This window comes from Protobothrops mucrosquamatus, unplaced genomic scaffold (genome assembly GCF_001527695.2).
Source record: "Protobothrops mucrosquamatus isolate PMUCROS unplaced genomic scaffold, P.Mucros_1.0 scaffold_64, whole genome shotgun sequence".
NCBI lineage: Eukaryota > Metazoa > Chordata > Lepidosauria > Squamata > Viperidae > Protobothrops > Protobothrops mucrosquamatus.
In genome coordinates, this window is record NW_015386140.1 from 349,133 (window position 1) to 365,109 (window position 15,977).

The following is a 15,977-nucleotide window of genomic DNA, read 5'->3' on the forward strand; positions in this document are numbered from 1 at the left end:
TACCAACTACTCAGAGCTAAAATTAAAATTTGTAAATAAATTTGAACATACTATAATTGCAATTCATGAATACTTTCTAACTGATTGTATTCTAATATTTCTAGCCTAATTTGCACAGATTTAGACAGCAGGATGTGAAATGAGTGATTATGTTCTCTAGACTATGAACTAGAACAGGGGTAGTCAACCTTGGCTCTTTTATGACTCGTGGACTTCAACTCCCAGAATTCCTGAGCCATCCCTGAACTAGAATATGAGGAAAGGTAGAGCAACTGCTTGGCAGGCAGGCAAGTTCTTTTTATTTATTTTATTTATTACTGATATAAGGTTAGAACTACAAAGCTTCAGCTCAATACAAATTTATTCAATTTTGTGGAAGAATCTAGTCAATCTAATTATTAGGCTATTTAAAAGTTGTACTTAACTGTTCTAACTTACACATAATTTAAGAAGTAAGCAGTTTTATACTCATGTGACATATTTCTTTCCTCACTCTGAATAAAGCTTCAACAGGAAAAACAAATTTAAATTCTATAAAATAATGAAAATAACTGACAAGAAGATGGATTCATTTAATATGTTATAGTATAAATTCCTCCTTATTTTTTTTAAAGCAATAATTACTATTCCAATAATTACTATTCCTTTTGTAACATTTATTACAAATCTTAAAATAAAAAAATGTGTAACAAGAACATTTGGTTAAATGCATTTAGTTTACCTTTGAAATTATCTATCATTGTTTCTTGTTTTGCAAAAGCCAAAATTTTAAACTTAAAAGCTTTGAAAAAATTCTAATATATTTTTTTAATTTTAACCATCAACAGAATTTTTTTATTTATAGTCCTGCATACACTCATTGCAATTATTTCTGCTAGGCATGGTGTGTGGACTATCTTTTAGATAAATTATTGCCAGTTTGATTACTGTTATATTTTTTTATTTATCACCAATAGAAATAGAATATATAAAATCATTTCATTAAAACCGTTCAAATCAGTTCTTTTCAAAACAGAAAATGTAAGAAAAATAAATTTATATAGCTAAACTTAGCATTTGAAAACTTCCGCTAAGTTACTAAAAATTTAAAACTCTCTAGATTAAAAATTCTATTTAAAAATATTTAAAATAAAACAAAACTAACATACTAAAACTTTAATTTCTTTCAAAATGAGATTTCAGGTGTTCCGCTACATATTGAAATTATGTTTCTGACCCATATTAACTCCATTTCTAAATATGCAGATATACTTTCATATATTAGATTTAATAATTTTATTAACTTAAAAATAGATATTCAATATAAATTGAATTATTACCAAAAAATAGCACGGACTACATTTCATCTAGTAAAAAAAGGAATATGTATCAATGGTCTCAAATAAATAGTTCCATGCATGCAGAAAGGGGGCCAGCAGGAAGGAAAATATCCAGGCTAGGAAGAAAATTATGTATAAGGAGGTTTAATAATCTCCTGACTCTGCAGAAGATCAGATGTATTTTCAGACAATAAATCTGTCTTGACTATTATTTGGGGTGGGGGAGAATATAGGTTTTAAATCATTGTACCTAAAAGGAATATTTTCACTATTGGAATCAAGAGGCACATTATCACATTCCTGTGATTATCATTCAAAATGTGATTCAAATTTATGACAAGTTAAAAAAATGTGCAGTGTTAAAATCACTCTACTTCTAGGAAAATAAAGATATATTCAAATAAGTAATGTATAATCGGTCATATTAAATATGTCATATATATTGGATTGTTTACTCTCTTCACCTGTAACATTTGACTTCCAGCCCCATCTCTTAATCTGTACGGTCTAATGACTCCATCGTCCCCAAAGAAGCGTGGAGGACGCAGGCTTATGACATCTTCAGAAGCATTTGTAGCTCTGAAATTACAAGTTCATTATTATGCATTTAGAGATAATATTGGCATACCTGTTTAAAAGATACAAGCCAAGATTAAAATAAGGTTAAATAAAGACTGTTTTTCAAAATTTCTCTGATCAGTACTGTTTAATAAATATGTTATATTGTACACTGATATGCAGACGCTGCAACTCTTAACAAAACAGCTATTGTGACCACTAAATTACATGGCGTAGTTAAGGCTGGGTTGCTTTAGAAATGGAAAAAATATAAGCCACAGGTTTGCTCTTTGTTTTGTCTTTGGTTGGCCAATGTAGCACCCCCCCAGTCACATAATAAAAATTCTTACAACGATGGGAACACTGCAGTTCCGCCTCACCTGCGCATCTGTCCCATCTTGGGCCAGGCCTTGAAGAATGCCATGATTGCCCGCCTTGCCCAGGGCTCTACAAGATCTATCATATATTGCTTACATTCAGACATTTTTCTCCTGCTGTTGAAAGACCCATGTAGCTCATCCAAGGCAGCTCTTGGTTGCACCAGACTTTTTCCCGAAGCTGCCAATCTTGCAGGCCTTTGGAAGCTTTTCACAGGCCTGTGAAATTGGAGCCAGTTCTCATAGGCCTCCAAAAGGCTTCCAAAGGCTCATAATATTGGCAGCTTTGGAAAAGAAGGTCTGGTGCAACTCGAAGCTGCCTTGAATAGGCAACATAGGCATCTCAACATGATGACCTTTCAGAGATATTTCTTTATCTGACCCCTCCATGCCTTCAACAACGACACAATTTCTAATGTACTTGCTTCAGTGAAAATTGGGATACATCTAAATGTATCTGCCTTGAATAATAATACATCTTTATTGATTAGCCCTTGGGCCATATCAAAGTGCAAAGTTCCAGCAACAAATTATTACTAAAGTTTGATAAAAGCAGTTTAAAATAAAATTTGATAAAATACAGTTTAAAATGGAATTAGAGTAAAATACGACTTAAAATAAAATTGGAATAAAATACAGTCTAAAATGAAATTAATTTAAAATATAAATAAAATATGATAAAATTATATCTTGGGAGTCACCCTTGCAATCTACCCCAATCAGTCCCACATATGCAGATCTCAACCGAACCATTTTGTTTAAATACTGTGCTGCGTTAAATGTTATTTTCAAGTTCTGGCCGCACATAAGGTAAGTTATTTTGATATGGGGATCCCAATGAGTCATTCGTTTGGTATATTCACCAAGGTACCTGTCTCTCACCCTCTTGTACAGGCAACAATCAAATAGTATGTGAGCCAGGTCTTCTACCTCTGCAGCTCCGCAAATGCAGAGACGCTCATTGTAAGGTATAGAATGGAATCTCCCATATCTGACCATTGTGTCAAGCTGTTCGAATCTCGCTCGCGTAAATATCTCCCTAAGGTGTTTTGGCAGTTGTAATTTCAAATAACTGTCTACTTAAAAAGTATGTTTATATTTACTCAGCCCATTTCAAGTTACCCACCTTACTAAGGATTGCTATATCATTTTGTGCTTCTATATCCTTAATTCTTTGGGCAGTTCTTTTTTTGAATTGTTCTCCTGTTACACAATTCTCCTGTTACACAAGAGACAGGAAGACCACAGCTTCTTACAAAATTTGTTAGTTTGGTGATCCGGGAGATTTGTGATTGTATATCTGCCTTGAAAATAGCCCATACTGAACTGCACAGGAAGTGTTTTATGACATTTTGTATTATATCATGAATTCTTTAATGATAATTTTATGTTGTGTAATAAAATTTGTTAGATGTCAATTCCATGGGAGTCTTGGGTCGTGGAGTTTGGACGCTTTCTGTAGTTTAGCCAATTTGAGATATCTTGGTTCAAAAAGATAGTCCTTGACTTATGATAACAATTGGGACAGGAATTTTTGTCATATAAGTTATTAGGATCTTAAGTCAAGTTGAACCAACTTCTACAATTTTTATAGCAGTCGTACAGCAAAATCCCCAATGGGAGTTTGTTTGCTAAAAATTGCAAAAAAGTAACAAATTGCAATCATGTGACTGCAACATGCTGCAAATGGTCCAGTTGCCCAGTGCCCAAACTGCAATCATGTAATTGTGGGCGTGATATAGTTGTAAGTGTAAGCACAGGTCATAAGTCACTTTTTCCAATGTGCTGTAATTTAAATGAACTGTCTTTAAATGAACTGTCATAAATTGAGGACTACCTTTTTGTTTCTCTATAATGCACTCTTTTGCCCAGGTAAAGATTATGGAAACGAGAGTTTCAGTAGTAGACAGATGAGAATTATTTGCATTTCAGATACTGAAAATATTTAAAGAGAATTGACAAACTTATTGAAAAATAATTAGACATTATTTTAGTCCTGCCTTTTAATTCCTTGAAAAGTGCTGCTAGCCATATCTATTATTCCTCCAGTAGGCCTTGCCACTGCTCCTACTAATCCTTTTCCAACTCCTTTGAAGAAACCTGCTGCTCCTTCCTTTTGGGCTCCTAGAGGAAAAAGCAACATTTAAAGAAAACATTAAATAAAAATCTATATAAAAATTAGTGAAAAGTTCCACTAAAAGTTGTTTTACCACTTTTTTTCAACTGGAAAAAATTGGGGAACTTTAATAAAATTTCCTTCCCACATGGCTATCAAAATCCAAATCAGACTGAGAGCAAAACATCTGGCTCTCTGACTGCAGCCTTCTAAAAGAAGAAATGGGAGAAATAGCTTTACAGCAGCAGCAAAGGACATGATAACCATGATAAAATGTGAATTGTTCTTCTATTTGTGAGGACACACATTACATGGAAAAAAAACCCCTTGTATCCTGCCCATATCCGGTCAATAGCAAAGCTGTTACAAATGAATTCTTATTAAAAAAAAGCTGTTAATTTACCATACTTTCTTTCATGCTGTAAGATAAAGTTCACATATTATTAACTGCTATAATATTAAAAAAATGATTTTTTTTTTACTTTATGAATAGTAACTTACCTCTTATTGGCTTAGTTACTATTCCTGTTATGCCACTGACAAAACCCTGTGAATAGAAACAAATATTTCATTTTCCCCCCTGAAATTGAATGTATACAGGTAATCCTCGACTTACGACCACAATTGAGCCTTACATTTCTGCTGCTAAGTGAAACATTTATTAAGTGAGCTTTGCTCCATTATACAACTTTTCTTGCCACAGTTGTTAAGTGAATCACTGCAATTGTTAAGTTAGTAACATGGTTGTTAAGTGAATCTGGCTTCCTCACTGACTTTGCTTGTAAAGTCACAAAAGGTGACCTGACCCCGGTGCAACCGTCATAAATATGAGTCTGTTGCCAAGTGTCCAAATTTTGATCACATGATCATGGGGATGCTACAATGGTTGTAAGTGTGAAAAATAGTCATAAGTCACTTTTCCAAGTGCCGTTGTAACTTTGAACAATCACTAAATGAATTGCTGTAAGTCAAGGACTAGCTGTATTTTAAGTATTCTCTATGTTAAAATTTTTAAATAATTAGTATTTGTCGAGTACTGAATCATAAAAAAGTAGTTAATTTAGTTTATATTTCCTATATAAATTGTCAACCTAAATCCCAATCAACTTTACCATTAATGAAATTTAATTTTTTTTAAAAAAGGAGACAGTAACATAAGAATGAGCTGCCCTGGCTCTTGAAACTCTTAAGGCCATTCTAAACATCCAAATACATGGTATTTCTTACAGATACTAAGCCTTTTCCTCCACGAGTAAAGCCCTCCTTCAGGCCAGCAGGTTGCTTATTCATAGCTTCCCGTCGTTTCTGCTGATAATCTTCATCCATTGTTATTGCTGCTACTCCTTTAGCCATAGCACCAGTTATTCTTGAAGCAGCACCAGCTAGTCCACCTATTATCACAAAATATATTCTTATTAAAATTAGAACATTTAAATATAGTAAAAGTATGATATGTATTAAGAGCATCTGGTATTTCTGAATCCACATTAAAAATAATACTTACCAACGGCACCACCAACTAAGGCTTTCAATCCTAGTGCCATTCCTTCTACAAATTCTTCTGGACCCTGGATAGCCCCCTGAATAAAAAAAAAAATAGAACAAAAATATCAAAAAAATATTCTGGTTTTACTATCAATGATAAATTCTTCCAATTAAAAAAAAACAGAATAAAGACAAGCAAGCAAGCAAGCAAAGTATAAACTGTATCTGATAGTCCAGTGATGGCGAACCTTTTAGAGACCGAGTGCCCAAACTGCAACCTAAAACCCACTTATGTATTGTCGGGTGCCGGGTGGGCGTGGCCAATTGGGTGGGCATGGTCCATTGTGTGGGCGTGGCTGCAGTGGTAACGGCAGAACTGGGTGGGACTAAAAAGTTCAATCAATCAATTCCAACTTTGTGAGATCTTTTTTTCCCCGTGAGAAGTTGAAATTGACTGATTGATTGAACCTTTTTTTTTTTTGCACACAGCGGCGGAGGCCTAAAGCGAAAAGGTTTTATAAAACCCAGCTGAAGGCCTAGGACTGGGGTGACAGCGCGCGTGCCCACAGAGAGGGCTCTTAGTGCCGCCTCTGGCACCTGTGCCATAGGTTCGCCACCACTGTGATAGTCACTGCAAGTAATGTAGGAAGTAAAACAAGAAACATAAAGCCTTGAATAATGAAATCTAAAGCCGCTTATGGCTAACTTAAGTAGCTGGTTCTTGATGAAACCCATAAGCAAAAGTTAGTACCTTTATTCTCTACTACTATGAATGAAGAATTCCAAAACTTGCTATCATTCCACATTTCTATAGAATTTCATCTAAAGTGGATACAACTTTTCATAGCAAGCATTTACAAATACGGCAAGTCCTGTAATAAACATACCTGATAGGGCTCATAAAAAAATGCTTCTACTCCTTCAGACAAATCTCTTATGAATCCAAATGGATTGCCCAAAACATCCAGGCCAAGAACAAGAACATACATTTGTTTAATAGCCTGAAATGAAAATCAGATTTCATGAAAAGTAGCTTTTAATAGTAATTTGGAACAACTGACATTTATCTTTTTCTGTAAAAAAGCAAAACATTTTATGCAACCAATGCTTTCCTATAACTATACTGATGCAACAAATGTTTTAAATGCATGAAATCTAAACTAAAAATGCCTCTCTGGATTTCCATTTGTAGAACGGATATTGGTATTGTGGAGAAACAGAAATGGCTAATTTCCAGCCATTGTGAAGGGATAATATTGTGCTCCTTGAAAAAGGTAGAAGCAAATGAAGAAGTTTAAAATATGTTTATTACATAATTTAATTGTAATTTTTCTATGTTTCTGAACATTTAAGATGCATTAGAAGACAGATACAATAGAGGTGGCAAAGTTGGTTCTCTTGGGAATTTTATCTGATTACAAAGAATTCGAAACAAGATCATATTATCTGGCAGTCAGATTTTCAATAGACTTATATAATTAATATAAGGCTCTCAACATGCCTTGGGGCATCCCCTGAGAGGGACAACGTCCTCCAATAGAAGAGTGGAGGCAGGAACGGGCATGCCAGAGCCCTCCTGGACAAACATTCAGACCCGTTTGACGAACCATCTCGGAAACACGCACGCGCAGCGGAGCGAAAAAGCAAGAGGACTTTTTTGTATACACATCCTGCCAGGGAAAGAACGGTTGTGCTTTGGGGTAGAAACGAGGAGAGGGAATGAGCGAAAGCGTGTAACACAATGGGGTGGTTGGAAACACACTAACGAATCAACGGTTGAAAAGGAGGAGGGAGGGAGTAACAACCGTAAAAATCATTGAGATTACAGCAGATAGCCATGGGCAGGTGAGGGAAACGACCGAAAAAGAGGGGAAGGAACAACGAATCTGGATGATGGGATGCATACGAAGAAAGCGATGGGCAAAAGGAAGGAGAGGGGGGGGGGGGAAACAGCAGCCCTAGAAATTGGTGGTGCAATGACGGACAGCGGGGGGTGCACAAGGGAGGAGATTGGAGAAAAGAAAGTGGATAAGGGAATTGCGGCTTTAAAAACCATCAAGGGAACAGCGAGTATGTGCCTTTCAAGAATGAAACAATCAGAGACATCAGATGGACCGATGACTAGGTCCAAGAGCCATGCACAAAACCGGCCGGTGTTATAAAAGGAAACTCCCATTGACTTGTTTCTATGCTCTGATGATGTCGGCAGTGCGGGCCGACAAAAGCTCAACATTTTTATTAAACAAATCCTAGTTTGATATTATCCTGGTGTTCGTATTTATTTGTTTTTACTACATGGCATTACCCAGGATTCGAATTTTTAACGTAGACACACACACACACACACGTATGTATGTATGTGTGTGTATATATATATATATATATGCATATTTATCACATACTAAAACTCAAAGATCTATATAGCTTTTTATTTTATTTTTCTCTCAATATAAACTGAAACTGAGAATTAAAAAAATATAGCCCAAATGAGGTATATTTATAGTGGCTCCTATGTTTAAAGTATTTAGTATTAAAACTAGCTTGAAGCTAGGCTGGGAACTGCATTAAATTGGCAAATAAATTCCAGCAGCAGATCTTTCATCATGAGAAGGAAAAATGTGTGCTATTTACTGATACATAGTGGATTTTGAGGAGAGTATGTTGCCTTCTATTACCCCCTAGCGGTCTGCTGAGAACATGCCTTCATTTTGTATAATAATCTGCTGTTTAGTCAGTAGAATGTGAAGCTTGTAAAATCCTGAACATGGAAACAGAGTATTTTGACTGTGCACGGGTTTCTTAAATCCTAGAACTTCTTCTTTGGTTTTGTGGGAGGACTACTATTTGAGATGCATCATTTTCTATGTTCAGCTCATACTGAACTTGGACTTTCCAGAACAATTCTACCTTAGGTTATTCCAAAATCTAATTAAAGTCCAGTTAAGATTTAGAAACTATTGTGAAAACTTGTTTCTCACACACATACACAAACACACACAAATGCACGAACATATCAGAAATATTTATAATTTTTTCTTATTGTATTATTTTTACAGGTAGTCCCTGACTTACAACCAGTCGCTTAATTGCAGTTTGAAGTTACAAGAAACTCAAGCAAAATTACTTATGACCTATCCTTGAAATTACAATTGCTGCACCACCACGATCACATGATCACATTGCAGCCACTTTGGATTTTCCCTTCCGGGGCACCAGGGTGTACGTGTGTGTTGGGGAATGTGGAGAAATGAAGACATTGGAGATGCAAGCTTCTTTTCTCCACCCCAGCACTGGAGTGCTTACACAGACACACACAGAAGGATATGTGTAGAGAATAAACTTGCATCCTGAGGATCTGAGCTTTTTTCCAGCCTTTCTTCTGTTCAGAAACATTGTGTTTGCTAGTTTTCCGGTCAGAAAGCTAGTGAACACAATGCTTTTGAACAGCAGAAAGGCTCTTGCCAGCTTTTCTTCCTTCAGAAACATTGTGAGAGCTCGCGATTATTCTGAACAGTAAAAACAGCCTCTTCCTACCATTCAGAAAGATCGCATTTGCTAGTTTTCTGGCTAGAAAGTTAGCAAACACAATGTTTCTGTAATGGTAAAAAGGCTTTTCCCCTTTCGAAACACTGCATTTGCTAGCATTTGTAGATGGGAGGCGAACCACCATACTAAGCTAGAGAAAGAAAGCTTAGATCTTTGGATCTCAACTTCCTTTCTCCAGCCCAGCAAAGTAGTTCCCTTTTGCACACTGAGGAAGGGGAATTGGTGCACTGGGCTGGAGAAAGAAAACTTAGGACCCCAAAGACCCAACCTTCCTTTTTCTGGCTAGCATGGCAGTTCCTTTCTACATATGCATGGGAGGGAAAGGCTTGTGGTGGGCTGGAGAAACAAAGCTTGGATCTTTAGGATTGGAACTTCATTTCTACAGACCAGGGCAGGAATTCCCTACTGCTATTTCCACAGACAGCTTTTTTGTTCTGTCCGCTCAATGATCCATGCAACAGGGTCAGAATTGCGGTCTTAGAGCAAGTAGTCATGTAGGCACCTCACTTAATGACTGCAATACTTAAGACCAAAATTCCAGATACAATTGAGATAAGTCGAGGCACACCTGCATTTTTGTTATTCTTTCTTTTTTATTTTATTAAAAAAAAAGGGGGGGGGAGACAACTGGACCTTTGACAGATACATTTTTGCTTCTCCCGAGCTAATCAGTGTAGCATTTCAGCTACATGGAAAAAAATGGTCATACGGTTAATTCACATTGGCTTATACTAACCTGCTTTGAATAATGCATGATAACTGCCCATTGCAATTGTTGGGTAGTACAGAAGTGATAGTTCAGTTCAAAGAAAGCCAACCTAAAACAGGCAAATTACATACAAAAATGAAAAATAAAATAAAATATAAGTACTATTCTAATTAAAATCATTGTATTAATGTAGTCCACATACTTAAGAACAACATCCTGCACATCTGTGAGTGTGGCCCCAATGCTCTTTAACAAGAGGTTTAAGGACTGAACCGGAATCAGGTCCTTGTGTTTCTCGTCCTTGTTGCTGTCTTCTCCACCAGTACTGAGTGAAAAGCTTAAATGCAGCTGAAAGGAAAAATCAATAAAAGAATGGGAAGACTCTTAAAGCATTGAATAATATTCTAATTCTTGAAAAAAAATTGTTGTTGTTGTTGTTGCTGTAAGAATTATTAATAATTTGTCAGTAGTTATAGCCGTATTTCCTTGTACAATCCATACCAGTGTTACAGATAACCATCTATTTTGTTCTGTCAGCTGCTTTTGGAAAATCAAATTTTGCTATCATCTGCATTGTTCTGCAATACAGGTATTCTTGTTTAGCAAGTGCCTAATTTAGAGACTCTTTGCAGTGACAACTATGATGAAAAAATAACTTTACAACCAATCGTTGCATTTACAACCTTTGCAGGTATGCAAGGCAAAGCTGAAATAAGATTGTAAGTATAGTCACAGTTTCACTTAGTGATTGCTTTGCTTAATGTCCAGGTTGCTGGTCCCAACTGGAGTCACTAAATGAGGACTACCTGTATAAACATTTGGGGTTCTGGCCATCCTTTAAAAATGCAATTACAGTTAATATACTTTTCCAATAAAACCCAACAATCCTTAATTGTTGGATGTGGCTTTCCATCCCCCAATATTTTTGTAATTTTTTTAATGTGAAAAATGATTGACGCTACTCAATTTTGTTGGTTATTATCTGTTGAAAAGTATTCATTGTGGTAAGCTGCATCATTCTGTTTCTGCTGATAGTTATATTTTTGTTTTCATATTTGGAGCCTGTAGGTCTTAGTAAAACTAGTTCTGCTGCTTTTCCCCCAAAGAGTATTGGAGCTTACTAAAATGGCAGAATTTTTATAGAAATCTTCTGATAGATCTGTGAGGAGTATAAATACAGACAGACTTTCATTCTTACTTAATTCTCATTGCTAGCTCTATTTAAACAAGCAAATGTTACATGGATGGCTACCTTGATAGGAGAGATATGAAAATATTCATATAAACTGATTTGTGATGTGTCAGTTGATACTGCATTCTTTAATTCTTCCTGCGCAGATTCTACATCTTTTTTAAAGAGTTCAACCTGTGAAAAAAATTGACAATAGGTAATAAGTCTTAAAACTTTGTAGACTATATACACACACACACACACACACCAATTAATACAGTGGTGGCGAACCTATGGCACGGGTGCCAGAGGCGGCATTCGGAGTCCTCTCTGTGGGCACGCGCGCCGTCTCCCTAGTCCTAGGCCTTCAGCTGGGTTTTATAAAACTTTTTCGCTTTAGGCCTCCGCTGCCGTGTAAAAAAAAAAAAGGTTCAATCAATCGGTCAATTTCAATTTCTAGCAGGGAAAAAAAGATCTTGCAAAGTTGGAATTGATTGATTGAACTTTTTAGTCCCACCCAGTCTGCCGTTACCACCGCAGTCACACCTACCCAATGGGCCACACCCAGCCAATGGGCCACACCCACCCGGCACCCGATGATGCATAAGTGGGTTTTGGGTTGCAGTTTGAGCACTCGGTCTCTAAAAGGTTCGCCATCACTGAGCTAGACATTTTGGTTTCATTTTTTTTAATGTGCATAAAATAAAATCTATATGACCTGCAAACTTAGTTAACAAAGGGTTAACTTTCAGGCCAAACTAACCCTGGTCCTGTAGTACTGAATCAGATGACTAGGAGAACCCTTTGTGGACAGATAGAGCAAAAAAAATCAAACTTTATATGTAAAAGGAAAAGAAAGTAGTTTGTTTTAAAATAAAATCACAGGTAAAAGTTTTGATCAGAAGGGGATAAAATTATAGGCTGTTTTATAATTTAAAAAAGCTCTCCAATAGAAAAATATCAAAGAAAATCTTTAGGTTCTGTAGACCACAAGTTAATGCTGGTCTGATTCTAATTTAGAAGAACTTCTGTTGAAAAGTAATTCCATGTGATATAAACCACACAAATACTGAATTACAGAAAAATAATAAATATCAGTGCCAAAATTTTAATCTTACGAATATTCGATCAAAATAAAAATGAGTCTTATACAATATTTGTAACTTGTTATCTGCTGCTTTGGGTGACCAGATGTATGAAGATAAAATCCTGTGTGCTTTCTTTGACCTATTTTCCTAGATTCTTGCAATTTTCCTTTGATCAGAGACTCAGGCCCAAATATTCAATTAATTCCTTCCTTCCTTCCTTCTTCAGTGAACTATCTGCAATTTCCAAAAGAATAAAGCATTTTCCTCTGGACAAGCTGGAGTTGTGTGGAATCTCTGTTTCTTTCCCTCAAAATATAGAAGTTGTCTGACTTAGTGGAGTAGGGCTTCTTTATTTAAAAGTAAATAAATAAAATCCCCACCAAACTAGAAATTGGCAATCAATACATGTTTATTAAAAATGGGTAATCATGACTTGCTGTCAGGCAGAAATCTGTTTCCTATATGATTCATTAAATAAGCCATAATAGATTGAGTTCATACATGCCAAGCCACCAATCTGCAAACCATAAATGGCACATGGGGTATCTTCACGTGTAAAGAGTTTTTTTGGCCACTGAGTGATGTCATTGGAAGACTGAAAGTTCCACTTATAAATTGCTTTCACTTGTCTAGAAAAACATCATTTTCATGTAAAAAGATGGAAGAAACTGTATGACTTGCCTGCTTCCAGCTGATTAATCTGAATTTTAGGACAGGGGTGTCTATTTATGTAATGTCTAAGAATTCATTGCTCTATTTCACACTATTTCAATTTCTATTTCAATTCTGGGAGGAAGATGTGAGGGCATTTAAAAGTTACCCACAGAAGCCAAAAGGAAAAATGAGGCATAGTTTACAGGGAGTAGATGACAAATTTTGTCTTGTTTTTCCATAAGACAAGAACCATGAGTCCATGACTAAGTTTCATTTGATTTTGATTTGATTTATTAATTTTAGATGACTGCCAAGCAACAAATATTCTCTGGATGTCTTTCAGACCAAGATGAACTAAAAAAATGTTAACATTACAAAATGCAGTAAATATTTTAAATAGGAAAAATACAGCCTAATAAAATTTTCTGTAGTGACAGTAAGTAACAGCAGTTTATATTAAAAACTATATCAAAATAGTGAGAATTTGTGGAGAAGATCTGCTGCCAAAAGGACCATATCATCCATCCATCCATTGTCTTCTGTCTATCTAATCTATCATTTACCATCCATCATCCATCTATCATGTCTGTCTGTCTGTCTGTCTCTCTCCTATCAACATACTATTTTCAATTAAAAAGTTCAAAGTTATCCTTTGGTAACCCTCAACTATCTTCTTGTAGCTATTTGCTTTATTTTGATTGATGGGACATATAAATATTGTATTCTTTCTGATTTGCTTTTGATTGTTGGTCAAGTGCCATAAGTTGGTGTTGATTCTTGGTGACCACATAAATCAGAGGTGGGGAACTATGGCCCCTTCATGACTTGTGGACTTCAACTCCCATGCTGGCTCAGGAATTCTGAGAGTTGAAGTCCACAAGTCATAAAGGGGCCATAGTTCCCCATCCTTGACATAAATAGATCCTCTTCAGGAAGATGTGTCCCCAGCTTGCACCCATTCCCATTGTAATAAAATCCATCTATCTTGCTGCTGACTGTATTCTTCTTCTCTTCCTTTATGATTTCCCCATCATTATGGGCTTGTCTAGACGACTGTTTTGGCAAGTCCATAATACATAAAGTGATCAAAATATGATATTGGTTATTTGTAAGAACTCTTGGCTTGATTGGTTTGATGATCAATGTATGTTTGCTTGCCTAACCATGATATTATCAGTAGTTTTCTCCCAACACCAAAGTGTCAATATGTTGTCTATCCTGCTTCTTCCAAGTCCGAGTTTCGCTAGAGCAGTGGTGGCGAACCTATGGCAGAGGTGCCAGAGGCGGCACTCAGAGCCCTCTGTGGGCACGCGCGCCGTCGCCCCAGTCCTAGGCCTTCAGCTGGATTTTATAAAACCTTTTCACTTTAGGCTTCTGCCGCCGTGTGCAAAAAAAAAAAAGGTTCAATCAGTCAATTTCAACTTCTCGCGGGAAAAAAAAAAGATCTTGCAAAGTTGAAATTGATTGAACTTTTTAGTCCCACCCAGTCTGCCGTTACCACTGCAGCCACACCCAGCCAATGGGCCACATCCAGCCAATGGGCCATACCCACCCGGCACTCGACAATGCATAAGTGGGTTTTGGGTTGCAGTTTGGGCACTCAGTCTCTAAAAGGTTTGCCATCACTGAATTAATATGTAGTAGTATTCAGCTGATTTAAAAAAGAAAAGACTGAATCATGTTATGATTTCGTGTTGCATTATTTTAAACCTCTCCTATAGGAGTTCATACCTCTTGGTCTTTGGGCAATTCGTCAACAAGTATAAAGAAATCAGACACTGCATAAAGGAAACCAAGATCTACTCGGAGATCCATCTCTTGAATTAAAACTTTAAAATACCTGCAAATATATTTAAACCATTAAACAGTAGAAATATCTAACTATTAGCTATGCAACTGTTTCAACATCAAGAATGAAAGAAAAAGCCTCAGAGGATACATAACCAAACAATTCATATAATAGTATTATATGCATTTATGTTTAACATTTATAAAATTAATACTAAAAAAGCAAACACATTCTAGTACTTTTTACTCTAATCATGTTTTCAAAAGAAAAAAATCAGTGATTACAATATAATTTATTTACAATTTATTTACAACTAAATAAGTTTCCCATTCCAAAACCAAAAGATTGCAGTGCAATCCTATACATTTTCAGTCAGGAATAAATTCCAATAATTTCAAATGGAGTAAGTTACAATTGCATCGCCAAGTTAGGACTAGAAAAAGCATACTTACTTAATGCGCGATATTTGAGAATGTCCTGCAGTTCTCATCACAATACTGACATCAGTAAATGGCTTGGGTTCTATAAAAATTCCAAACATACTCTCATGGAGGATATAATTCATTTTAATATGCAAAAGGTAGCATATATAATTGATAATTTGCAAAAGATGCAATGAATGAGTTGAGTAAACCAAGGAACCAAGTTATTACAAAACACAACACACACACACACACACACAAATATAGCATATAGTATGCGAGAGCAAATGAAGCAACATTTACTAACATTCACAAACATTTTAAATTCTAAATCCTAGCATGTGCATGCTTAAGATAATTTAGTGACAGCAATGATTAATAATTTTAAGATTTCAATGACATTAGCTAAACGTTCTTAATTTAAAAGAATTGCAATTTGTAAATTATGTAGTTCCAGGCTCACTGTATATTTGTCAAGTCAGAGCAATTTGAGCTAATCAGTTTGATGAAAATGCAAGTGAAAGAAAAATTCTCTCCAGATTACTTCCATTCCACGGAAATCATTTTCCCCCTTAAAATCAAATGTTTGGTTACCCTTATTTATTGAAAAGCACTTCATCCAAGTGAAAAAGGGCAAGTATTTCCATAATGCTTTCACTGAAAAGTTATATATGTTTAGCCTCTAAAAATGTAGGAATAAATATATAAATGCATTAACAAAATCTAGTGAATTCATCTTATTT

General features: G+C 35.7%; 1 protein-coding gene across 1 annotated transcript in view; it reads right to left on the minus strand.

The window, feature by feature from the left end:
• Positions 1-15,977, minus strand: part of VPS13A (vacuolar protein sorting 13 homolog A) — a 118,347-nt gene that overhangs the window by 12,525 nt on the left and 89,845 nt on the right. The window contains exons 58-68 of the mRNA XM_015812644.1: positions 15,265-15,334; positions 14,755-14,863; positions 11,363-11,476; positions 10,313-10,458; positions 10,138-10,219; positions 6,743-6,856; positions 5,875-5,950; positions 5,598-5,761; positions 4,872-4,917; positions 4,255-4,378; positions 1,784-1,898 (exon numbers count right to left, since the gene is read on the minus strand). Of these exons, the coding sequence (XP_015668130.1) occupies positions 1,784-1,898; positions 4,255-4,378; positions 4,872-4,917; positions 5,598-5,761; positions 5,875-5,950; positions 6,743-6,856; positions 10,138-10,219; positions 10,313-10,458; positions 11,363-11,476; positions 14,755-14,863; positions 15,265-15,334 (1,160 nt within the window). The remainder of the gene's footprint in view (positions 1-1,783; positions 1,899-4,254; positions 4,379-4,871; positions 4,918-5,597; positions 5,762-5,874; positions 5,951-6,742; positions 6,857-10,137; positions 10,220-10,312; positions 10,459-11,362; positions 11,477-14,754; positions 14,864-15,264; positions 15,335-15,977) is intronic.